Raw genomic sequence first — 27,679 nt, forward strand, 5'->3', positions numbered from 1 at the left:
GCGTGTGGAAAGTTTTCGATGTGCCCCATCGAATATGTGGAAATTCCACCCGCACTTAGAGAAAGTATTGCGAAAAATATTTGTTTGCAATTTTTGGCGTACCATCAAGTACTTCACAAGTACTTCCAACGCATTTTCAAATTTGCATGTAGAATATAGTTTGATATATTTGTATGCTGAAAACATTTACGAGTTGAAAGATATATCTGTCATCTTTTCGGTCTGATTTAGGGCAAAGAAACATTGTCTATAAAATATTAGACCCAGCTGACTTATTGCAACTACATTCTTTACGTGCGAACAGTTAGTTTAGGTTGGTTTCTTATCAGTTGCGGAATTGACTTTGGCTACGCTAACTCAATAAACCGAATGTCTTTCCGCGACGGCGAATTCATCATTGCATTGGAAAAGTAGCACAAACCGTTAGTTGCCCACATACTGGTCAATTGCTCCCTCTCTCTCTCTCTCTCGCTCTCTTATCTTCCTTTTACACGTTCTCTTCCCATGGTCCGTTTCGTTTCCGTTGTCTTCGTTCGCAGCTGCAATAAAAAAATGCATTTCATAAATGAAATGTATTTCATGTACTTGTGAACGGGTTAGTGCTGCCAATTTGGCTATTTTCTGGCTAAAGATGGCTCTGGCCGGAAACAGCTTTGTCCACAATTTGTGTCCAGAAAGTGAATTAAGCGAAGAGCTGAAGGTAACATTTAGCTAACATTGAATTTAGCTACTTTTTTAAAGCGTCATTTGCCAACACTGGAACGCACAACTGCAGCCAGGATTGTCGCATGGCCTAAAAACTATAACTTTATTTATCAATTATTGGAAAAATTGAGTTATAAATGTTACCATTTTCCTAAAAAACTGAAAGTGCGAGTTAGAAAGGTTTTCAAAAGATATAACAAGTTATTTCTATGTTTACAGATAAATGGCAATTGTACACCTAACTTTTGAGTTGCAAGCGTTTTGATCAGGTGGCAACTCTGCCTGTCGCAGCCATTTTTTTTTAATTAGCTTTCTTGCGGCTCTCTGCCCACTCGTTCCCTTTGCCTGCCACACCCCCTCCACGCGCGTATCTATCTCAAAAGTGGCGAGTGACGCGCTCTAGAGCTGACCGATATGTGCGTCATTGTTCTCTGTGCAATGACTCACAGGCGACACATACATACACACACACACGCACACACACACACACACACACACACACACACACACACACACACACACACACACACACACACACACACACACACACACACACACATACATGCACACATAATACATAGACATGCTTATCTGTATCTGATGTATGGTTCTTTGATTCGGAGTGACAAACTTTTATTAAACAAATACAAGGCACAGTCACTTTTTTGCGGTCGCCTTTAATCTGTTTAACAACAAATAAAGAAAAAAAACAAGTCTGCCCGACTAGAAGATATGCTGTAAAAATGTAGATGCACATAAATACAACTTGTGTTCTTTGTCTTGTGCTCAGGGAGACATTTGTTGGATATTTGTATCTAGATACATTGATTCGGCTTAAAAGATACTTGTTACAGTTATTTGCCTGATTCACAAACTTATTAATGAGAATATAAGTGCACGATTACGTTTGATCTGATCTCTCGGGACTTCCCCTTTTACTCTAAAAAAACAACGAAACGCGCTAATTATTAATTCCAATCATCATTTATTACAATCTTTGTGTGTGTGTGTGTTCGTGTACGTGTTAACCTGGCTAAAGAGCCGCCAAATATCTAAAATGAAATCATTATTCAAATTTCAAAGTATTCCCCGCAAGTGAGTGAGCAAAAACACACACAAAATACAACAACAAGAGGAGCACAAAATTAATTGTTTTAATATGAAAATTTGAACTCAAAATCTACAAAAGCCACAGCAACAAGAGGAAGAGCTATGAAACAACAGAGTTCCAATTGGGAACAAGAATAAGACAAACCAAATTTGTTCTGGTGAGTAAAAGGAAGGCAAGAGTTAAACAGAGAGTGAGCGAAAGGGAGGGGAAGAGAAAGAGAAGCACAATAATGCTGCCTCGGTCAGCTTCTTGGAGTTGGACCCGAAAAATGGGGCAGTTATTATTTCAAATATTAAATTACATGGATCTGGGAATACATAAAACGACTTATTATAAAGCTACAAAGAGTTAGGTAAAATAAAATCCATAAAAAAAAGTTTGTATGTATTGGGATATTACAAATATCAGTTAAGAACTAGTTGGCCAACAAATAAATTGTAAGCAAATTAAATAGATTTCCTCGAAACAAGAGTAAAAATCATCGACTGCATAAATATGTATTACATGATCCAGTTCTTGCTTCTTCTTCGCTTCTTTCTTTTGTTGATATTTTGGAGAATCAGGGGCACGCATCAATCTGAAGAAAAATAAACAAAACTTCAACTGATTGCCACGAGGCTCGATATACCCTGTACCTATTGAGAACGGATAAAAGGGGGATTAGTTTTTGATTTAAGCCAGTAAATAGAAAAGAATGCAATTTATTTACATATAGATAATGAGAGTATATTGTTTTTGATATAAATGAAGTCAGAATCTAGGAATTTGAAAAGTATATTCATTGCAAATCCGTCAAATCCATATTTTGTTTAGACTTCAAACTTGGACTAGGTACTCGATTATTTCTACGTCTGAACAAACTTTAAAATATTTGAGCTAATCCACTGGTAAACCGGGAATATCGGGATATATCGGACAGTTTTCAAACTGGTTTGACCAAGTTTTGAATGTTATAATAAATTGCCTGGGAATGCGCTTATATAAAGATATATTCAGTATTTGTTCGTTGGAGTAACTCGAGTAACTCCAATTGGAATGGGGTAGTCATTTTGTAGAGCTGTCCAACTGGAAAAGCTGGCCCAACAAGCTTTCTATCTGTTGCCTGAAAGTTTATTAACAATTACTTAAACTATTTAACACCTTTATTATATTATAGATACTTTGGAGAGGCACTTTAAGAATCCACGAATATCCTATAATGCATTTTATTCCTTTACAATACGATTAATCGTTTTATATTCCAATCAGATATCTCACGCTCAGTTACAAGTTTTTGTTGCTTAAAGCCAGTTGTCGAGTTGTCAAAGCGTTCTCCTTGGTTGTCTTCTTCTTGCTTGTGGCTGCTCTCAGGCGAAAGGAACAGAGGAAAGGACTCGTCTGCTGCTGCTTAATCCTTTTGTTGAATAATCCGATTTGAGCCTTAATTAAATGCCCATGCTCCGTCTCTCCGTCTGTTCGTGGGCTTCACATTCATATTACATATTTGATTACGTGCAACAAGCGTTTTAATTGTATTTGTTGTCTAATGAAATCACCGCATCATTTAAGAGCTTTTCCCCTCACAGGCAAGACGAGTGGCGAGGGGGGGGAGGGGTTTAAGAGGGTCGTTTTCCCACACTTCTGTTCGACGTGTTAACATTAGTCAAGAGATAATTCGTATTATTTTCCTATAGCCATACAATTATCCTATCAAAGTTTATTACAAACTTTTTCAGCTGTGGCCAATGGGAAAAATGTAGACACTGTTAGAAATACGTTAGAGTGTTCGAGTGGGGTGTGCCCGACTATAAGATACCCTGAAATCAGCTTCGAGATGTCTTCCTAGCTTCCTTCTATACACACACACACACACACGCCACTTGTTGCAGCGCTTGTGCTTCTTCTTCTTCTTAGCTTATGTAAATACCCCCTCCCCTATGAGAAATATGTTCTTGCTTAACCTCAGAGTTTGTAGTTCGACTCTCGTGATGTTAACAGAACTTAAATATGACACCCAAATGTGTGTATATACCAAAGTCCAAGGCTTTATCTTTGAAGGTATCCAAAACGTGATCCAGTTCTAAAAATATTAAAGTTATGTCCAAAAATTCCTGACAACAAATACAATATTTATCATTATGACGACAATAGATAAACAATGATAAACAATGACTACGATATATAAGAATATCAACTTGATGTCTATAGCTTTAAGGGTTCCCGGGATTGACGGACGAGCGGACATGGCCAGATCGACTCAGCTCCGGCTAACAGAGCTGTCATGAATGTGGCTTGACTTATAATGGTTTCAGAGGAAACGTCCGCCTAAGAGAGGTCTCACTCCATATACATACTCTATAGATTTCTTTTGGCTCAAATGGTTGAAAACTTTTGTGGGTCTTAAACAAACCGGAGATCTTTAAAGCAGCCGGATTTGATTGACTTCAGGCTGAAGGCGCCTTCAAATGTAATCTACGCCAGGCGACATGTCCAATAGTGAACACCCCTGTCCCAGTTGCCGGTACAGTTACAGCGTCCTCTCTCTGGATGAACGTTATCAATGTTTGTTGTTGTTGTTGTTGTTGTTGTTGTTGCCGTAACAATGACAGGGGCAGCAGAAGCTGAGCACATTTGGGTGCATTCTGTGCAGCCACAAAGCCGCCCAGCACACGCACACGCAGCCAACCTAACACACGGCCACACACACACACACACACACACACACACACACACACACACACACACACACCCTAACCTCTAACCCCGCATCCACCTTTATTTGGCATGCCCCCCCCCCCCATTCCGTTACCCTTTCACCCTGCCCATGCATTTGTATTTATATGTGTGCTTTTCCGTTTGTATTTGTGCACTTGCTCCAACTGCTGCCAGGCCTGGAACAGATGCTGCCTGCCTGCCTGCCTGCCTGCCTGCTTGCACTGTGCGTCGGCGTCTCTACTGCTGCTGCTGCTGCTGCTGCTCGCTGTTGTTGTTGCTGTTGTTGTTTTTATAGCCCGAAGCTCGCTTTGAGTTTTGAGTGGGCAGGCGACGGCGACGGCAACGGCAACGGCGGCTTTGCTCTGTTGCAAATGGCAAATACGTCAATGCCTCCCGCATGTCTCCCTTGCTTAACCTCGCTCACCCCGCCCCCGCACTGCTCGCTCGCTCCGATGCTGCATTGCTCTCACTCCCCGCTCTCTCACACTCTCTTACACACTCTCTCGCTGCCATTTGTATTCGCCTGTGTTCGCCTGCTCATCTGCTCGCTCGCTCCTTCGTGCGCGCTCTCTCGCTCTAATTTATGGGTCGTGTGCGCGCGCGCCCCGTTCCGCTGCGCGCCGTCTTTCCCATGCATTCCACCTCCTGCTGCAGCACCAACAACAACAACTATTTCACCGTTACATAAATACCCAACAACAACAACAACAACCGCAACAAATGCAAGTTTCTGCTGCTGTTGGCTGCATAAATTCATTTGTTTGTTGTTGTTGTTGTTATTACTAGCGCTGCCAGCGTCGCTGCTGTCACTGTCACCGCTGCCTTCGCCCCTTTGCCCATTTTCCCCTTTCGGGACTGGCGGCGTCGTTGCCATTTTCAATTTTAGTTTTGCTTTTGCCTTCGTTCGGTTTGGGTTCGTTACAGCCAACTTCCACTCCTTTGCCCCCCCCCCCCCCCCCCCACCCCCATCCATGCCACGCCCCCTTTTATGTTGTGCCACCCACGTAACGTGTGTCCTTGCGCGTTCGTTTCCTGTGTGCTCGCTCGCTTCTGCCAAGCGACGCCAAACCGTGCGACAGCCCATGGCTCTGGCTGGGACTTGGTCTGACTCTGACCCGACCCATTGTCCCGGCTGAGCTGGCCCGTGTCCCGTGTCCCGTGTCCCTTTGTCATCCCCCCCCCCCTCCTCCTCCTCCTTCTCTTCATAGCTCGGCTCAACCTCCCCGTTTCGGTTCAGAGTTTACATTTTATGTGTGCTTGTGCGACTGTGTGTGGTTGTGTGTGTGTGTGTGTGTCCTTTTTTTACACAATTTCCTTGAGCGCGCGCAGCCGACAGACCCAACGCCCCCAACGCCCAACCCCCGCTTCGGCTGGTTAGCGATATCCTTGATAATAATGTGTACAACACCAAAAACAAGTGGACGAGCCAACATCTTCCACACAACCAACCCCCCTCCCTTCTCCGCACCCCGTTCCTAGTTCTGCCTGCCTGCCTGCCTGGCTAGGCATTCCAGCTGCACTCAAATCCATTTCATTTTATTCCGGTTCTGTTTGGGCATTTCATTTCCACCCTTCCTCCCCTCCCCTCGCCTGGCCTTCGCCCTGAAAGCCACAACAGAATTGGCAGCCGAAGCGTACAGTAAATATTACTGAAAAGGAAACTCATCCAAACTTTGCAACCTATCCAAATATATATTCACAATCAACATAAATTGTATGTTGATTTATTCGTCTGACGAATCTTAAATGTTTTATGTTAAATATGTATAGTAATACACATGTCCTTTTATAATTACATTTGCAGGATTAAAGAAACTTATGAATACTTTTTAGTTTTTCGAAAAAAAAGCATATTCTTTAGAAGAAAGAAGACGTGACACTTAATATTTTGTAAATATTTAAGAAACTCTTTGAAAAGTTAATAAAATAATAGCTCAAAGAATGTTTCTTCAACTTTAATTATCATACTAGATTACAGGGAAACAGACAGGCAGAGAAACGAACGGAAAGAGTATATAAATGGAAGAGTATATAAATGGAAGAGTATATAGATTGAAAAAGCGGCACACACAAACAGAACTTTGTGTTCCCAATTTTAGATACAAATTTATGTATTTATAAATTTAAACACATTCGAGTAAAAGAGACAAGGCCAAGTTGATATTTATGCATATTTCATATTTTTTACCTTTCATTTCACATTTCACCTTGAAAGTGGAAATCGAACATATTGTTGTCCCGTTCACTTCCGCTCTCGTAATCAAGATTTATTTAATTCAGTTAACCCTTGGCAAACGAACAGGTCTGGAGTGTGCAGTTCGCTTTAGGCATAGTTCACTGTACACCAGGGTTGCATGGAGTTTCCTTAAGTGTTTGCCACGCTTGCGTTTGACAATTTAAATAAGAAGCAAAAAATAAATAATAAAGTTATTTAATGCTCTTAAGAAATTATGAAATGCGACAACTGGAAAATGCATATTTTTCAATTTGTTTATGAAAATAATCAAATTCTGATTTGTGTTTGACTGAGAAAATGCTTTGTCAGCTGCAGAATGTGAAGGTGGGGACAGGGGCGGGGGCGGGGCAAGGCGAAATTGCTGTACAAATGCATAGAGAACATTGAAGGAGGGCAACATCGTGCTGCAGTGTACTTGTTGCTGCAGTCGCAGTTGCAGTCGCAGTCGCAGCTGCAGTCTGCGGCGCAGCTGCGGTTGCAGTCTGGATACAAACGTTGCAGAAGTGGGGCATAAAACACAAGACCAAGACCGAGCTAACAAATGAAGATCGCGATGACGGCAAACGGCAAGTTCTCTTTTCACTCAGTTTAGCTGTCTCTGTCTGTTGCTTTCTTGAGTCAATAACCCCGCAGCAGAGAAGAACAAGAAGCAAGAAGCAAGAACAAGCAAGAAGCAAACATGCGAACAAGCGGTAGTATGAGCCGCTCGCAGCAAGAGTCAACTTGAGTAATGAGAAAAGGCAAAGTCAAAGTGAACTGAAAATTGTCGGAGCGTTATAAAGCCGCCCGCCAACAATCAAATGATGGCGCGGCGCGGCGAGGCGCGGCGGGCAACAAGAACAACGATTTGTACCTAAATCTAAATCGCCGCCCCAAGAATGCCAGCAAAATTACAAATGCATGCATGTGTGTGCAGTGTGTGTGTGTGAGTGCGTGTGTATGTGCGCCTGCACGTCGAAGATGATCAACGAATGCGCGGACAAGTGAACATTAATAAATAAATATGTGTGTATTAAGGTATGTGCGCGTGTATGTATGTGTGTATGTATGTAGCGAAAGCGCCACGGCTGGAATTGAAACGCGCCAAAGGGACGAGAGCAGCCAATAAACAAAGCAACTCGCACACACACACGCACGCAGGCACACAAACTCGCCAGTTCAGTAATTCATACACTCACACACACACTCAAAGCTCTCCTGCCGCACACATGTACATACATACATGCATACATGCACACATACCTAGGTATGCACATTGCACTCAAGCTGTTTCATTTCAACAACGTTCACTTTTCTATAACGTTAACCCAGAATGTTCATGCACATGCAAAACAAAAAGAAAAGAAACAAATACAGTTCAATTAAATAACTCCTTTAATGCGCGAGTGTAAACACAACAATAACGAGTTCGTATTGAAGCATGTGTGTGCGTGCGCGTGCCTTTAATGCTTTTAATGTGTGTAAGTAGTTGTAATGGATCAAGAATTTGCATTGAGTCGAGGAAATGTATTGGTGTGTGTTTTATAAGAAATCAACAAATTATTGCAAAAGGCGGCGGCGACCACGACGTTATTGCTAATGTTGTATGTACATATGTATGTACACATAATACACAAGCAGCGGCATTTGGCAAAGATACACACACACACACATACATGCTCAAAAAGCGACTGACGGCTGCCAATTGAGCTAGAGATAATCAAGAGCAAAATAAAATAATAAAAAAAAAAACAACAAACAAACAAGAAAAGCTCGTGGATGGTTAGCGAAGGGAAGGGCTGGGGTGTGGGTATCGACTGGCAGTGACGCCAGCGGCGGCGTCGGGCGTCGAGCACAATAAAAAGAATTTCACATTTGTACTCTGTCAGTCACAAATATTGAAACGACAGGCGGCAGGGCAGAGGCGTTCGTGCGGTCGGTCCGTCAGTCCGTCGGTCGGTCAGTCAGTTGAGTCGAGAGAGTCGCGGCAGGCAGGCAGCGTCAGTCATTCGCTATGGGCAAAAAAAAATATATACATATATGTATATATCTACAAAAAAGAAAAGAAAAAATCAACAGCAGCAGCAGCAGTCGCTTTGGTCGTTCCCTCCCCCATTCCCATTCCCATACGCACGCTTCGCGCACCTTTTCATTGGCAGCGCGTCGACGACGGCGTCGCTGTCGACGTTGTCAGCGGTGACAGCGTCAACGATAAATGCTCGAATCATATTGCCAACGCTTTGCTGTTGTTTCTATTGTTGTTGTGGCGCGCGCTTGCTCAGCTCACACCCTCACACACACACACACACACATACACACGCATATATACGAACACCAACACAGCCTTTGCTGCTGCCGTTGACGACGTTTTGACCCGAGCAGAGGTCCAACTGTGCGGTTGCCATCATAAAACTTTAAGCGAAGCATAAGAAAAGACACACAACAACAGCTGCAACAACGAGTATAAGCGGGCGGAGGAACGCTGGTAACAGCAAAAACAACATTACGGTTAACTCTAGTATTGTGCTGTATGCGCGTATTTGTTGCTGTACCTTTTCCTTTTACTATTGGCGCATATCGTGGCGATATATTAAGCAATTTAATATTCGTAAATGCCCCCATCCACCTCACTTACCCACACACACACACACAGAGTCCACATGCTGTGTGATAAGCAGACACATCTGTCGGCTGATGCGTGACAGCAGAAAGCGCAATAACTGTTATTAAAAAGGCAAGAGGAGCAAAAGTGGGCTCCACCTTTATTGTGGCACTGTGGACTGCTAAACGTATGCTCATTAAAATGATTAATTCATAAAATTATGCATTTTCTTTTTCGCAACAAAAAAAACAACAAAAAATGTGTAATTATCAACCACTGTGAAAACGCGTCGCTGTCGCTGTCGCCGTCGCCGTCGCTGTCGAACTCAACGTCAGCGTCGGCATCGGTCCATTCATTGCGCCTCACTCTCACACTCGTGCCACGGCACCGCTCTCATGTTTCAATTCCACTTGTAACGTACCGAGCGCGTTTTTGTTTTCTCACATTGTCGCTCTCAGTCGCCGCGTTATCCCACAGATATTTGGTTTGCTTTTCGCCACCGCTTGTCCGTAAATAATTTCATTTGTGGATTAAAACTACAAAACGCTGTGAAAAATGTATTAAAAAATATGTGAAATGTATCTGAAAATACGCTTGATGCATGAAAGGTGCCGTTTTTTAAGTAAGCATCCGCGTCGACTGTTGTAGATGCACTTTTTTGTTCAAACAGGCCGACAGACTGTCTGTGTCTCAGTCGGCTCTTAGTCAGCAGCGTCGGCAGCGCGGTGACGTCGTCGGCGTAGCGGCGGCGTTCATATGCAGAATGTGTGAAATGCAAATGCAAGCAAAACTTGAGCTGCAACAATTTATGAATGAAATTTACAAAAAGAGAAACCAAACATACATATGTATGTATAAAAACAACAACAAAATGTACTCAGAAAAAGCTACTCAAATCGAACGGCATTTTCTTTTTTTTTTTTCGCTTTGTGTATGCATAGTTCGCCGCAGCGCAGCGGCTTATGTATGCCTGTGGGGTCCGTGAGTGCGAGTGTGTGTGTGTGTCGATTTTGCTTGTAATAGTATTAATCGGATTAATTGTGTTTAATATTTTTGCATAGCTATGTAAAAACGTTACATTTATTCGACTTTTCCTGCGTTTTGCAATGCAATTTGTTAATATATTTCCGTTCGCCGCATTTTTTCTGTTACGCTGTGTGTGAGTTGCGCGCTGCGCGACGCTGCGAATTCGCTCTGTTTCTGTTTTCCCCTCAATGCAGGTGTAGTGGTAAGTGAGTGAGTGAGCAAGCCGCAGCCACGGCGTCTCTGTTCGTGTTCTCTCACGCATTGCTCTCACGCATACAGCTACAAGAGCGCGACCGCTGCCCGCTTCCGTTCGGGTTTTGTGTGGAAGTTGTGTGTGTAGTTTTTTTTGTAGTTTTGTTTTGATTTTCATGTTTCTTGTGTTTCCTCTTTGCGCAACACATTCGCAGACTCGCCGAAATGGCGTTGCCAACATTAAGAGCGAAAGCAAGAGTGAGAGCAGCGCCTAAGTGAGAATCGAAAAGAGTTCAAATGTTATAACTGACATTTTAATTAATATGCTAACCACATTTTGTATTCTCTCTCTCTTCTATCTACTTGCAGACAGAAGAAGCACTATAATAATTACATTATTTACAACAACAAGGACAACTGTAAAAACAAACAACACCAACTTTGCACTTTAACATGAACAAAAATGCCGGCGATGGCAGCGGCAATGATGGCAAAAACTCAAACAATCACGGCAAGGGCGGCTCCGGCGGGGGTGGCGGCGCAGGGGCAGGCGGGCCCCACGATCCCACCGGACTATTAGACGCTGCGTCGCTGTTTGGTAAGTGGTTGAAAAAGCAACACAAAATATATGTAGTTAATATATTTTGCTTGTTCTGCTTCTTGCCTGCAGCTTATTGGGGCCGAGATCCCACTGGAGCTGCAGCCGCAGCTGCTTCAAATCCGCTCTTCAACTCGCAGTTCAATGCTGCCGCTGCCGCCGGCTTGGGCCTATTACCAAATGCTGCGGGCGCAGCGGCTGCCAATGACCGTTACTCATCAATGGCCGCAGCAGCGGCGGCAGCTGCAGGCGCCCACCATCACCAGAACACAATGGCCGTCGCGGCCTCCCAGGCCGCCAGCCTGGCAGGTCTGCATCCAGCAAGTGAGTAAAATGTCGGCATCGACACTCGTCCACATTAATTAGCATACGAACAACAACAACAAGACGACAAGGCCAACAAACGAGACGTGAAAAGGGAATAAGTAGCTACTGCGACGCATGCAGCACAGCAGCTGTGTTGGCGCTGCCCGCTAAAACGTTGCAAAATAAGAGAAAGCGAGAGCGAAAGAGAGGAACGAGAGCTGTGGCAGACCCGACGCAAGTTCGAGTCCTGCTCAAGAAACAAAAAAAAAAGAAAAAAGAATTCAATTTTCAACTTCAACAGTCGTCTTTGCAGCTTGGGAATTATAGTGCAATTTATCAAAATTTAATAAGAGAAGAGTGGTGGGAAGGAGGAGGGAGGGGGAATAAGTGAATGTTATTTAGGTTTTAGATATTCTTCTTTGTGGAGTTTCAACAGCAAGTGTCTCGTCCAATCCGCGTGATTCACTTGAAGAAAACGCTCCTATAGCAACAATTTCGCTTGCTGTTTTAAAGCTTTACGCTTTGTCAGCTGCTCTCTTGGCCAACAAAGCGATAAATAGTCAAGCATATGTTTATTATTTTTCATTCTGATTTAAATTTCGTATAACTATTATAAATTATTCTCTTATAGTTGTTATTATTCTCTCTGATAGTTGTTTTAAGTTTGGTTCATTCCAAATCCATATTAAACTTTAGTCGAGATATTCACTTTAATATAAATGTGGCCTTTTGGAATGTTTTTGTTAATAAGTGTAATTTAAATTTATTGTTTTTAGTTGATATTAAAGAAATATACATTATTATATTACCAATTAATTGTACATAAATTAAATGAATTTTCCGCTGATCGTCTGATCTGTTTGTAAAACTAATGCCATTTGTACTTTGCAGGCTGGTGGTCCATGGCTCAGTTGGCCGCACAGGATTACTTTAGCCGTCTGCAGGCCTCCGGTCTGTCGCCGTTTCCCCATCCTGATCTGGCAGCTGCCTTTGGGCCCGCCGCCATGGCCATGGGTGGCGCCGGCACGGGCTCAGGTGCGGGAGCAGCGGGCGGCGCGGGCATGGTCGGAGTAGGTGGTGGAGGTGGCGCCGCGGGCGGCGGCGGCAGCGGCTCCAGCAGCAAGTCGAACAAGTCGCGCAAGGAGAAACGCGCCGCCCAACAGCAGCAGCAGCAACAACAACAGCAACAGCAGCAGCAGAATCTGGCCAACAGCCTGAACGCCGCGGCGGCAGCAGCAGCTGCAGCAGCAGCCAACAATCCCGCCGCGGCCTTGGCCAGCATGCACGGCTTCGGACTGCCGGGCACTAGCATGCCGCCTTCCGGCAGCAGCGCCTCCATCTCGACAAGCAGCGCGGGCCACGGCGGCTACAAGGTGAGACCCTGACTAATGCAACCATCCAAAAGTCTGCTGATTAGCTTGCTTATTTCTTATGAACTCTTATCATTCGGCCATCTGCCTGGTAATCTATTGTAATCTATTTCGACCAAAACAACAGAAACCTTAACATGAATTAGATTTAAAGATAGTTTTTTTGTATAATTTGTCTTATTTTTCACTTTAATCTTCAATTTTTTGCAGAGCACTGCCAGCGCGTATGGCAAACCCTCGACAATGACCAGCAGCGGCAGCAGCAACAGTATTGCGAGCAATCCTGGCTCTGCCTACGATCCGGTCACCCTGCACAAGGAGCTGCTGGCCATGCAGGCCGTCGCAGCGGCCGCCTCCGGCTCCGGCGTGGGCGGCATGTCGGGTCTCGGCAGTGGGGGCGGCTCGAACAGTTCCTCTGGCAAGAAATCTAGCGGAGCTGGTGGTGGCTCATCGCTGCATGCTCACGGTCTGTCCAATCTGGCCATGAGCCTAGGCGCAGGCGGCAGCGGTGGTGGCGGCAGTGGAAGTGGCATCATGTCCAGCAGCAAGACGTCGACCAACGTCAGCTCAAGCTCGAGCGGCGGCGCCTCGCTGGGTGGCATGCACCCGAGCATGGCCATGTCGCCGCATGCAAGCATCTCTGGCAGTGGCATGGGCAGCTCTGGCAAGGATCGGGATCGCGACAAGAACAATCCGTCGCTCAATGCCCTCAACTCGCTCTCACAATTCGGCGCACTCGGCATGACGCCCCAGCAGAGCGTGCAGGCGGCCATGAATGCGTTTGCGGCGAGCAGCGGAGCCGCAGCCAGCGCCACGGTCACCTCTGCGGCACATCTGTCACAGCAGCAGCAGCAACAGCAGGTGGCCAGCACAACGATGGCCGGCAGCGGGAACAAAGGCAGCGCCAAGGACTACATGAGCAATGCGGCCATGATGAGCAGGTGAGCGGAAGCGCAAGATTTAGAGTAGAATCAAGGGAATAACTAATCATTTTTGTATCTGCTTTGCAGCGGCAGCGAGCATCCGTCACTGCTGGGTGTGAGACTGCCGCCGGATACGGAGATTATCAAGTACACGTCCTCCATCGTGGGCCCCAAGATACCCGGTAGTACTTCACGCGGTCGCAAGAAGACCATATCCGAAACAGAACAACAGCAACAACAGTCCACACAGAAACAACAACAACAACAACACCAAGCAGAACAACAGCAACAACAACAACACCTTACACAACAACAACAGCAGCAGCAGAAGGATTTAGAAAGCACAACAAATGCAATTACCTCTCTGCTTGCATTTCCAGGGCTCAGTCCGTCGAAGCGCGCCAGACTCGAAATGGAGTACGCGGCAATGGCGGCAGCGGCACAGCAGCAGCAGCATCTGCACGGCATGCTGGGCGCCGCCGGAATGCCCATGGGTCTGGGCATGAGTCCCATGGAGCAGCTAAGTGGCGTCTCCAAGGCGGCTATTTCCGCATCGTCGTCGTCGTCGACGGTGACCAGCACTGCTGGCTCCACAGCCGGGCACAGCCAGAGCCACAGTCACAGCCAGAATGCGTCCAACGATCGGGTGGAGGTCATCAAGTTGCCGCCGACCATTACCTCGAACGGCGCGTACAATCTGTCCAACAAGGGTTGCGGCAAGGAGTTGCACGACCTGACCACCGACCCGTCGCTGGCCTCTGGTGTTAATCTCAGCTTGAAGTCGAGTGCTTTGCCCGCCAGCGGTGCCATTGGCTCCGCCTCCAATCCCATCACCATAGACGACTTTGATGCTCCACTGAATCTGTCCATGAAACCCTCGGACAAAAATAGTTCAAACAGCATGAACACAGCAGCAGCAGGAGCATCGTCTGCCGCCTCTTCAGCGGCCTCTTCGGCGCTGGGCAATCTGGCCAGCGATTATCAGGCGCAGGGCAGCGGCGGCAGCGGTTCAAACAGCTTGCAGAGTCTGAGCTCTATAACCGCTGCCTTGGGCGGCACCGGTGGCATGCCGGGCGGATCCATTTCTGGCAGCGGTAGTGGAGCAGGCGGTGCTTCGCCTTCGCCGGCACAGGGCAGCATGCCAGCTGCATCGGGTACGTCTAGCTCCGGCTCTGGCTCTGGGTCTGGCTCCTCGACATATAAGGAGGGACGACCGCGCAACTTGGGCCGTGGCGTGTCCAAGCCCAAGAAGAACACGGTGGCCTCGCTGCTGGCGCAGTCACGCGCCGTCGGATTGAAACCCATGTTGGCCACGCAGCAGTTGCTCCAACAGGGCGCGGACATTGTAAGACGAAAAGTAAAGGTGGCTCCTGGTTAGCTTTAGTTAATTTTATTTTACTTCGTATAGGAAAAGATACGCTTGGCGCTGAGTGAGGCTAACGCACACATGGAAACGTCAACGGACTCGGAGAGCGTCGCCGCCGAGAGCGGCCTTTCGGAGTCGGAGAGCGAGGATGCCAACATACTGAATGTGGCGGAGCTGCGTGTGCCCCTAGAACTCGGCTGGAAGCGGGATACAGTCATACGCGGCTTAACCAAGCAGGGTCAGATCCGTGGCGAGGTCACCTACTACGCCCCGGGCAGCACCCTGCCCTTGAAGACCATTGGCCAAGTGTTTGCTGTGAGTTTGTAGGGCGCATTTGTAATTTGTAATACGCGACTTTCGCGACACACTGAAGAAGCACATTTTATAAACCGCGAAAATGTCGAGAGTAAAACATATTCCTTTTTGTTTTCGTCCTTGTTTAGCTCTTGGAGCAGCAGCCATCGAGTCTGACGCGCGAGAACTTCAGTTTCTCGGCGCGTGCCATTGTGGGCTCGTTCCTGCAGCCTGCGCCACCGCCCTATGCCAACGATGGCGAGTACATACGGATGACGGACGAGGATGTGGCCAAGCGGCTGGAGGATCTGAAAGTATTTACGCGCCAGACGCTCAACGTGGAGCAGCGCATTGAGATCGCCAAGCAGCAGCAGGCGATGCGTGACGCCAAGAAACAGCAGAAGGAGGAGCTGGCACGCAACAAGGAGAAGGCGCGCCAAGAGAAGAATGCCAAGCTGGAGCAGCAGCGCAAGGAGAAGGAACTCAAGAACCAGCAGGCCATTGAGGTGAGCCCAGCACGAAGATGCACCGCACCTTCAATTACTAACGTCTAAACCCCTTTTGCAGGAGCGCAAAAAGCGTCAGGAAGAACTGGATCGCCTCAAGCAGGAGGAGTTGCTCAAGAAGCAGCAGGTCAGTTTCCAATTTATTGAAGAGCTCGTCTCTATTTGAACTCCTTTTCAAATTGGCATTTTCTTTGCAATATTTAGGAGAAAGAGAAGCGACGTCAGGAAGCTATTCTAGCTAAAGAACAGGTACAGCATCAATTTCGACTCCACGTTTGCCACTCTCTGCTGCGTAGCTTGTGCTTCATCTTCTTCACATGCTTTATAGTTTGTTCTAAACATTATATAATGTTTCTTATTTTCGATTTTCTGTCCAAACTGAACATTTATAGCCAAACTTTCTAGTTAAGATTCGGCAAGCTTAATTTATGAGTTTGTTTTTTAGTTCAAATTCTAATTTTATTTTCAACAATCGAAAGTGTAAAACATGTGTTAAATTTGTTTGTTTGTAAAAGTCTGCTCCATCGAATAACTTCTTAATAATTTATTTAAATTCTTTAATAGTTGATATTCTTTTTTAAACGTCTTCAAAAAATACTCGCTTGACTAGCTTTAATACGTACGGATCGCCATGTCACAACGATTTCACTGAGACAATCAAGCTTTATTATTTACAATTATTTTCCTGAATAATTCTTTATTAAAATTATTTATAATAGAGACTTTGAATGTGTAGCTGAATATCTCTATCTAATTAATGTTGTCTGATGCTTTAGTTTTCATATTCTCAATTAAGCGCTTCGATTAGTTTCCCTTCAATCTTAAATGCGTCCAAATTGCCTCTGTTTTATTTATATTTATCTGATGCTTTAGTTTTTATATTCTTACTTTAGCGCTTCGATTAGTTTCCATACAATCAAATGTTCTCTCGTATTGATCATTTATTGGTTTTGTTTCTTCTCTTACACAGGAACTGCAGAAGCAAAAGGAGCTACTGCTGGCTGCCGAAATGGTAAGCGATTCGTTTGTTTTTCATTTTTCCAGCATATCTGTATCTTTCTTTTTTGTTCATTTTATTTTCGTAGGAGCGCGAACGTCGTCGCCAGCACATGAACTTGATCAGGATGCTCGAGCTGCGGCGCAAATTCGAAGAACGCGAAAAGAAGAAGCACCAGCTGGTGCTGGATCGCTTGATTCTGCGCGAGCGTCGCATGGCTGAGCGCAAGCGGGACGCGGAGATACTGCAGCTAATACGCAAGCCCAGCGAGGATTCAGAGCTGCCGCAGGAGCTGAACGTTCCGGAACTGGAGCGCATCGCTGGCAATCGGTTGCCTGGACAGGCGATGGCCGATTTGCTGATGGTGTTCGAGTTCCTGCACAACTTTGGCGAGACACTGGGCTTCGACATGGAGTCGCTGCCGTCACTGCAGAACCTTCACGATGCGCTCATCAGCGACAGCAATGCGGACGCCGAGGAGGAGCTGCTTTCGGTGATGACGCACCTGCTGGTCTGTGCCATCGAGGATCCGGGTGTGCCCAATCCTGGCCGGCACACCACGCTGCTGGGCCAGTCGCTGCGCAACGCGGACATTACTAACTCGAACGTGTCCGAGATCCTGCGCATCTACCTGTACGCCACCGCCACCGGCGAGATTCGCCAGATGCACGGCATCACTGTGGACAGGGAGCGCGAGCGACGCGTGCCCGACCACCACCAACTGGACGCGGATACGGCCACGCACTCGGCCAAGAACCATGAGTACTACAAGCTGCTGCACGAGAACGACACCTGGAAGCTCTCGCACGCGCTCAAGGATCGGCCCTTCGTGGCACTCAATCCGACGCGCAAGGCACAGATGCTGGCGCACCTGTGCAACGACCTGCTGATGAACAAGGCGGTGCTGCGCCAGATTGACGGCAGCCTCGAGACCTGCGCCCAGATGCGCAAGGAGAAGTACATGACTGACATGAAGGTGCGCAAGTACAAGGCCTTGCACCAGCGCAAGGCTCGCATCGAGGCCTACGAGAAGGCGCAGGCGGAACGTGAAGCGGCCATGCAAGCGCTCCTGGCCCAACAGAAGCTCGACGCCGAGCGCGAACGCGAACGTCTCGCCAAGCAGGCGGAGGCCGAAGCGGAGGCAGAGGCCAACAAGCAGGCAACGACCGAGTCGCCGGCTGAAGGAACTGCTGCAGCAGAGGCAACTGCTGGCGCCGAATGCAACAGCGAGGACAAAAGTCAGGAGGAGAAAACCAGGCAGGAGCAGCAGCAGCAGACTCCAGACACGGAACAACCACAGCCCATGGAACTGGATGGCGATGCTCCAGTGCTGATCGCCAGCAGCGGCGACCAAGTAGCGCCGCTCTCCGTCGCGCCTATGTCCGAGGTGAGCCCCTCGAAGCAGCTGGCCAAGCTGGAGGAGTATCAGCAAAACGGCGGAACGGCAGCAGGAGCAACACCTGCGGCTGATGTCGGGATGACGGCGCTGCTTCAGGCGAAGAAGAGCGGCGCACGCAACTCCATCAATGAGGATGGGCACTCGCAGAGCCACGACGTTAGCATCATTGAGGATGACCTGTCCGATTTGGACTCGGAGATAACCAACGTTGAGGAGGACGAGGACAATCGCCTGAGTGCCGACGAGCTGCAAAAGAAGCTAGACAAGATTGTGCGCGCCTCGCTCAACTGCAAGGAGGCGCTCGAGAAGAGCACCAATCAGCTGCGGGCTGCCTGCTTTGGCCAGGATCGTTTCTGGCGACGCTACTGGAAGCTGCCAAAGGCTGGCGGCATTTTCATCGAGGCTCTGGAATCGGCCCAGAACGACATTTGCGGTTACCACGAGGCACTGGAGGCCATGGACGAGCAGCTGCAACAGCAGACGCAGCAGGAGACGCCCAGCGACACACAGAATGTGGCAGTAGATGGCATCGAACAGCATGAACAGCCCGCACAGCTGCCGGACGCAAGTGTCCCTGCAGCAGCAGCAGCAACAGCAGCAGAGCAAATGGAGGTCGATGAACCGACGGAACTGGATAGTGTCAAAGCGCAGCAGGCGAATCACCAGCCAGAGAACGAGAACCAGAACGATGAGGAGGACGATGACGATGACGATGATGTGACGGAGATCAACAAAGTGGAGCCGGAAATTGTGGACCTTGGCGACGATGATGATGAGGTGTTGCCCACCGTTGTGAAGGCCACAGAGCCTGTCGTGGCCAGGCCAGAGATTAAGGTCAAGTCGGAGATGGAGCTAATGGGACCGCCGCCCACGGTAATCTCCACGAAAACCGACTTTGAGGCCGAGATCAAGATACCCACCATTCCGGGTCTAATCCCAACTCTCAGCAACAGCAACAACAACAATAATAACAATAACAATAACAATAATAACAACAACGGAGGCGTCGGCAGCAGCAACGGCAACTGTGATAAGGTGGAGGCAATGAGTCAGGAGGATCTAAAGAAGGAGGACGACTGCATCATTGTGTCGACAACGCAGATTGGCGAGGACGCTGCGCCCAAATGGTTCTCGATTGTTAAGCGCGAGGTGCCGCTGGTCAGCGAGCTGCCGGCGGAGGAGGGTGGCGTGGTGGCCACGGAACTGCAGCTCAGCTATGCCAGTTACCAGCACTGCAGTGCACAGCTGCAGCTGCAGGGCCATCCGTGGGATCTGATAAACAACATGCAGTACTACAGCATACCCATGGAGGAGTGCAAGGTGGATCCGACGAAGTTCAGTCAGGAGTGCATCTTCACGCTGTCGGGACTGGACGAGAAGCAGATGCAGGCCAAGCTGGATGAGTACGAACAGGCCAAGTTAACGGTGTCAAAAAACGGTCTGGCGTCTCCTCATCGTGGCCAGCCAACCGATGAGGAGCAGCAGCAGCAGCTACTAAAGCTGTCCAAGTCCAAATCCGAGCCGGAAGCGTTTTTTCGTTTGCGCGCTGATGCCGCACCGGACACGGGCGGCGGGAACGGCGAATCTCTGGACCTGAAGCCCAAGATTGAACTGCGTCTGGACGAAGCCCTGTCCCAGGCGTACTACCACAACATAGCGAACATGTCGCTGAGCAGCGTGCAGACCTATATACCGATAGACATTCCGTTGCCGCTGTCGATGACGCCGGACGAGCACCGGCTGCTGGAGCAGGTGAAGCTGGCCGGCTTCCCGGAGAAGGTGCACGGCGTCTATGTGCCGCGCAGGCAGCGCTACGGCTGGTGGCAGCTGGACGACGAGCAAAAGCTGCGCCAGCTGCTGAAAACGTTGAATCCGTCGGGACTGCGCGAGCGCGAGCTGCAGGAGAATCTGACGCGCTTCCTCGGACTCGAACAGCCGCTGGGCGTCAACTATCAGCTGAAGCTGAACGAGGCCCAGGTCGAACTGGTCGAGTACATGATGCCGGATCGACCCGGCGACTGGAACCCCAAGGTGGCCAGGCGAGTGGAGTTGGCACTTTTGGAGCAGCTCGAATCGCTGGAAGATAAAATTGCCAGCGCCTCGATGCAGCTAAAGAACTGGCAACTGCCCACGCGCAGCGACAATGACATCAATCTGGGCGAGCAGGAGGAGATGAGCGAGGCGGACTTTGTGAGCATCATACCCATGATTAGGGAGCGCATCATCGATCTGGAGGCGAATATCGAGCGACGCTATCTGAAGCCGCCGCTTGGCTCTCAGACCGGCGACGCCCACCTGGCCGTCATCGCCCAGAACCAGCAGACCTCCACGCAGACGCAGAACTCCGCCTCGGCGGCGGCGTATCTGCTGCAGATGCAGCAGCAGCAGCAACAGCTGATGGCCCAGCAGCAGACCCAACAGCCCGGCAACAACCTGAACGCCTCCGTCTTTAACGAGCGCGCCATGGCCTTGGCCGCAGCTGCTGCGGCAGCTGCTCCCAGCACCAGCGTCGCGTCCACATCGTGCGAGGCGGTTGTGCCGGCAGCCGGAACCCTGGAGCCCTGCTCCGGCGCCGCATCGCCGGCCAGCAACTGCGACAGCGACAAGGACGAGAAGGTGGAGAATATACCCAAGGGCCTGGTGCAATGGCGAGATGCCGTCGCTCGATCCCATACCACCGCCCAGCTGGCCATGGCCCTGTATGTGCTGGAGTCCTGCGTGGCATGGGACAAAAGCATCATGAAGGCGGTAAGTTTCAGCTCTTTGTCTTTTGCTTTTGCTTATCTCTTAGCTTGGCACCCCACTACTATCCAGCCATCAGCCCACCAAACCCACGAATCCAACAACCCAACACTAAACACCATTCCACACTGACATTGCGCCTTGAAGACCTACTCCTTCATGCTGCAGTCAGACGCCTTTCATTCCCCATTTAGTTTTTGGCATTCACACATCTATATACTCACATTTTAACCCCATAACCATCACACAGACATACACACACACTCACACACATATGCACTAACTAATTTTCACCAGTTTTCTTTTTAATCGTACCTTGTTTTCTTCGAATGTCTGTGGTCCGAAGAAGAGAAGCAAAGGAATAGTTGACAGATTTGTCATTAGAGACATATGAATATTCTATGCTCTTCAAGCAGAAGCTGGTATTTTCCAGGTCTTTTTCGTAACATTTTGAAGACTTTTGAAAATAGATATGGGAGAAAACGGAAATTAATTAGGCCTTACATACCGCTTTGAGAAATGCTTTAAACCAGATCAAGCAGAAAATTAGGAAGTGTTCCTCCAATTAGTTTTCTAATCAATTTTCAAAATTGTGAATTCCATAATCAGTTTGTGATTTTAGTCAACAAAACGGCTTTTCATACGGCTCTGTCTTAGCTAAAAAGTATCGTTTAATAAAAAAACATTGTTTAGGATAGTTAAAATAAGAAATTCTAGATATTCATCGGATCCGCTTTCCAAGTTCTTGTCTTGCCACAATTAGTAGTCATTTCTTTGTAGCCCAATATCATGCCCAACTATTCGAAGCTTGTAGAAGTTCCAAGTTCCCAAGTAGTGCTTTCTTTTGGATCATCTAGCATTTGCAATTTTGTTTGTTTTGCATGTAAACTTATGTAGAATTGTCTTTCCTTTGCAACTGTCGTCCTTAATTGAACAAAATTATTGACTGCCTTGAAATTAATTCGAATTTTTTATTGTTTGTTCTGTTTCTTTCTTAACACTTTCGCTGAATGTTTGACTTGTTTGTTGTTTGTGGTGTTCAATGGTGTTCTCTTGTTCAAAATCAAAAAAATGAATTTAACGCTTTCATACACACACACTCACACACATACACTCACATAAACATAAACCCATACACATACACACACACACATACATAAACACGCCATTTGTTTCACAATCGAATGCTTTTGTTGCCATACCCGCTGCCGTTATCCGTTTACCCGTTTGCCCGCTGCAACGAACGCAACATTTCCTTCAAACCGACTCGGACGCAACCCCAACTCGAACGCAACTCCAACTCGAACGCAACCTGAACTGAATCTGAATCTGATTGCGTACAAAAGTATGCAACGCCCGCAAAGAACAACAAGTCCAACAAGAAGAAAGGCAGCGCCAAAAAGCAGGCTACGCCAAAGAAGAAGCAGCAGCAACAACAAGAACAGAGCGCCTCAAAGCAAAAACAGTCCAAAAAGGACAAGGACAAGGAGAAGAAACAGTCAAGCAAAGCAACACCGAAGAAATCAAAGCAAAGGGAAAATGCTAAAGAGACGCCACCTGCCGCAAAAAATCCTTCGATGACCATAAAAATAAATTTGAAAGCCTTGGCGCAAAACGGATGCGACCAGAACTCAAACTCGAACTCAAACTCGAACTCTGACTCCGATTCGAACTCGGACACTGACTGCAATTCGTATTCGAACGGCAAACGCAAACGACAAGGACGACGTTCAGGCACTACTACAAACTCTTGCAAATATTCAAACTCCTTACAGAATTGCCAGTTCTGCACCTCGGGCGAGAACGAGGACAAGCTGCTGCTCTGCGATGGCTGCGACAAGGGTTACCACACCTACTGCTTCAAGCCCAAAATGGACAACATACCCGATGGCGACTGGTGAGTAGAAAGCCAACCAAACCCAACCAAAACCAAACCAAGCCAAATTCTTCATCCGACTCAGCCCTTTGGTCCTCATCAATCTGTTCATCCCTCGCACATTTGTCGCATCGTTTTGAATTGTTAACTTTTGTTTTTTGTACGCCCGCGTCCAAGTCCACCAAGTCCACGCCACGCACTGTAGCGCGTCCCGCCCCCCAACCTCCCTGGTGTCTGTCCTGTTCGTGCGCGACTAATGAGTTCCTTCTGCTTGCAGGTATTGCTATGAGTGCGTCAATAAGGCGACCAACGAGCGCAAGTGCATCGTCTGCGGCGGGCATCGGCCCTCGCCTGTCGGCAAGATGATCTACTGTGATCTGTGTCCGCGCGCCTATCACGCCGACTGCTACATTCCGCCGCTGTTGAAGGTGCCGCGCGGCAAGTGGTACTGCCACGGCTGCATCACCCGCGCCCCGCCACCCAAGAAGAGGAGCGCCGCCAGCAGCGGCAGCAGCAGCAGCAAGTCGCGACGGGATCGCGATGCCAGCACCGCGGCAAAGCGACGCGGCAGCGACAAACATCAGCTGTTGGCCTCGGCCGGCAGCATGGAGCAGCTGTGTCCCATCGATCCACACCAGCAGCAGCAACAGCAACAACAACAACTGCAGCAGCAGCAGCAGCAAATGCTGCTGCATGGCTCACAGCAGTCGCTCAACTCGTCGCACGACGAGTCCATGACATCCCTGCCAGCGCCGCTTAGGTGAGCGACCCTTTCAAATACATATTTCACTTCCGAACCCAAGCATTCAATTATGTAACATAACAATTATTCAAATACATAATACTTGATCGTGTACATACATACATATTTCAAATAATATAATACATATCTCAAATACATGCACAACAATAACCTCCTCTCGCACTTTTGATTCACATCATGGGCAAGCACCTAACAAACCATTCAAATATTATTCGTTACGCTCCAGCATCATTAAATTGTGTTCAAATTCTTTTAGAAATAGTCTTCGAGGAATTTTAATACCCAAAATCGAACAAATTGAAAAAAAACAGATAGTTTAGCTAATGTCTCAATAGTTTGGGGGCCTTAGAGGTCGCGTTGACTTCTGTGTTTAAAATGTGCAGAACGAAATAGATATTTTTTATGAATTATCAAATAAATGGTTTCATTAAAAATTGATACAAATCGGATGATAAATGTCTCGAAACGGAAGCAAAGTTTGTCAATGTGGAAAACCAGTTGCACGAACCGAAATTAAAGATGGAATAGGGATCGCAAGATTTATTTACTTTGTTCATTCCTGTTGTTCTACATAGAATTGATCGGAAATCTGGCAAATGGTAAGATATATATGTGTACCGGCATTTACCAAAACTCAGTTTTAGCATGTACATTACAAAGAAACTATCTTTATATAGAATATGTATAGATATACATCTAACAATTTGAAGTAGGATAGGATAGCCTACATTTGAATCCATTATGGACCATTTTACAAAATTCCATTTTACATATATGACTAGTATGTTTCGCCCATTGTAAAACAAATTTTCGTTCACAATTTGCAGTCCGGCGCATTCGATTGCCTCGGCCACGTACGATGAGCAGCATCACAATAACTCGATTGACGGCAGCCGTTTCCAGGCGCATCTCGGCAACAACAACGGAGGCGTGCAGCTGGAGGAGAGCGGCTCCTTTGCGGCTGGCTACGCAGCGCCGAGCAACTTTGGCGTGGTGTCTGTGCCGCAGGCGATGCAGTTTGCGGCCATGTCGCCGCGTGAGGTGACGCCCACGCGCACCCCTACGCCCACGCCGACGTCCACGCCCGTGGCGGCACCAACACCACCACCGCCAGCGCTGCCAGCGCCGCTGCAGCCACCGACGCCGAACGTAACGGCGCCTATTCTGATGCAGGCATCGCCAACGGCACTGCTGAACGTTGCCTGTCAGTCGCCTCCGCAGCAGCAGCTGATGGCCATGCCGTCGCCGAGGACATGCACTCCGACGCCGCCGGGTGCTGGTGGTGCTGGAGCTGGGACGCAAATGTCGCCGCCGCCCATTAACATACACGCCATACAGGAGGCCAAGGAGAAGCTGAAGCAGGAGAAGAAGGAGAAGCATGCCACCAAGAAGCTGATCAAGGAGCTGGCCGTCTGCAAGACGCTACTGGGCGAAATGGAGGTAAGGAAACTAAGATAAAAGCAATTACAAAAGGCTAATTGACATATACTTCGACAGCTTCATGAGGATTCGTGGCCATTTCTGTTGCCTGTGAACACCAAACAGTTTCCCACATATCGCAAAATCATTAAAGCGCCCATGGATCTGTCCACAATCAAGAAGAAACTGCAGGATTTGAGGTGTGTAAATCATTTGTGCACAATCTGGGTTTGATTTTAACAGAATTTTATCTCGTCTTTGATGAGCAGCTACAAGTGCCGCGAGGACTTTTGCGTGGATGTGCGGCAAATCTTTGACAACTGCGAGATGTTCAACGAGGATGATTCGCCCGTGGGCAAGGCTGGGCATGGCATGCGCAAGTTCTTCGAGTCACGTTGGACTGAGCTCACCGACAAGCACTCCTGATATCCTCCCCTGCCGCAGCTAAATCCAGCAACAGCAACAGGGACAGCAGCACCAACAGCAGCAGCAGCAACAACAACTGTTGCAACTGTAGCAACTGGAAGTACAACGACGACAATGCCGCCACAGACAAGCGCAACAGCAGCACAATTTTGGTAGAGACCAGAAGAATATAGAATTTGTATATATATATGAAGATGAACAGCTTAAGGCAGGCAGGCAGGCAGAATTAATAGAAGGCTAAGCATAAGAAGGTAGCTGTAGTTTGTATTATTACACATTATATTAAAACATATATACACATATATAGACAGAGTATGCAAGCAGTCGCCTGAGTTATCAACGTCCCAGTTCCAGAAGGAGGTCTTCAACTTGTGAATATCTATAGCCACGAACAAACCCAATGAAATGTGTATTTTTTGCCAAGAGAGTTAACTGTTTTTAGTTAAATTGCAAGCATCAGCAACATTTAACTAACTATTTAGACTACAACTAAAATGGTAACGCAACTAATTAGAAGAGCCAGAAGCTGACAAACAGAACAGTCACGTGTGTCTACGCAACATTTAAACAGTATTTGCGCACAAAGCTGCTTTGCTTTGTTATATTATTTGATTTAATTTAGATATTTGGATAGTAGTCGACTTAACTATAACTGTAATCGTAACTGTAATTCTAACTATACCTACTTATAAATCTATGCTTTATGAATTACATTGTACTTGATTTGATAGAAATCACGAAGCGCTCATTTAAGTTTTAATTTGTATCTGTACTTATATTTAGTAACCGTTTGCATCTGATTGCAACCGCAAGCATTCATTGTATTTATATATATGGACTAAATCGAAATCCAAAACCTAAATCTAAAACTAATCTTACCTATAATATACTCAAAAGGTAGACGGCAACGTTTTGTAAATTAATTCAAAATTAAATTAAATTTATATAAATTATATACCGAGTGTACATTTCAACAACAACAACATTTAGTGGACATTTCTTAAGAGCCAAATAAAAAACAAAAGAAAAAGTTACATGCCTTGGCAGGACACATAATCGCATAGAGATACAGTATTAAAGGAAGCACACAGAGCAACACTCACACTCACACTCACATACACACACACAAACAGACACACACATTTCAAACTAAATATTTATGAATAATGAAAAGAAAAACAATCGAAAATTTAAGGCAATTTTACAGCTTAGCTTAGACACGATTTAAATGAATGTGGCATATTAGGAATCAGCCACTGCAAATTGCACAATTTTAGCTGTAAATACAACAAATTAAATAAATAAATCAATATGATAATAAAAAGCAAATACATAACCGAACACAAATCCAAATTAAACTCTCTCACAATATACATACAGTACATATATGCTGAGTGTTGTTAATGATTCACACGAAATGCGAGAATATTTATATTATGACAATTTTTAAATAAATTATTAATCATTTGCAGTGCCGCACAATAATTGAATGAAAATAAACGTTGACAGAAAAACATAGAAACAATTGAAACAGAAATCATGTTCAAGCTAAGCCAAATCCAAATACAACACAAACTTTGACCTTGAACTGACGATTTGTTCAAGCGATTGTATTTAGACTGAGTAGAAGCTTGAACCATCCAACAAGAAGCAGATGCATCCATAACCAGATATAGACAGAAAACCTCAACAATTGAACTACCTACAACAGAAACATCCGAATTGGTTAAAACGAAAATTGTAAGACATAATAAATAGATTGTATAAAGTACAACAAATATCACAAGTACCCAATATCCACTGAGAGTATGGGAACATAACACTTTACATATATTGCATGTTAAGCCATAAACTGATATTTATAGATGTGTGTAGCCGCATGAAATAGTTGAAGGGTATTACTTTGCCCATGTAAATAGAATGCTTCAACCTTTTCACCCCACCCAACACACACAAACACAAACACACACACACGAACACAAACACACTCACACATACCCTCTACCCAATGTACATACGCATGACAGCATTTTGAAGCTTTCATAACGCAAACGCACAGATGACAATGATGGTAATTGGGTTTTTGGCATTCATAGATCAGTTAAGATCAGACTACATTATAATCTATATTTAATTGGATCTATAGCAT

At 46.7% G+C, this 27,679-nt stretch overlaps 1 protein-coding gene across 1 annotated transcript; it reads left to right on the forward strand.

The window, feature by feature from the left end:
* The first annotated feature begins 1,907 nt into the window (after window positions 1–1,907).
* LOC115758949 lies at window positions 1,908–26,652 on the forward strand. The gene is made up of 18 exons (XM_030699752.1): window positions 1,908–1,973; window positions 10,915–11,143; window positions 11,216–11,467; window positions 12,341–12,822; window positions 13,030–13,258; window positions 13,313–13,760; window positions 13,830–15,087; window positions 15,151–15,423; window positions 15,552–15,908; window positions 15,970–16,035; window positions 16,113–16,157; window positions 16,879–16,920; window positions 16,994–21,052; window positions 22,822–22,943; window positions 23,200–23,682; window positions 24,513–25,125; window positions 25,183–25,304; window positions 25,374–26,652. The coding sequence occupies exons 2-18, from the start codon at window positions 10,999–11,001 to the stop codon at window positions 25,528–25,530; spliced, it is 9,153 nt and encodes a 3,050-aa protein (XP_030555612.1). The 5' UTR covers window positions 1,908–1,973; window positions 10,915–10,998; the 3' UTR covers window positions 25,531–26,652.
* Window positions 26,653–27,679: the final 1,027 nt, after the last annotated feature.

The sequence above is a fragment of the Drosophila novamexicana genome, unplaced genomic scaffold, assembly GCF_003285875.2.
Source record: "Drosophila novamexicana strain 15010-1031.04,08,12 unplaced genomic scaffold, DnovRS2.1 tig00000008-arrow-pilon, whole genome shotgun sequence".
Taxonomy (NCBI): domain Eukaryota; kingdom Metazoa; phylum Arthropoda; class Insecta; order Diptera; family Drosophilidae; genus Drosophila; species Drosophila novamexicana.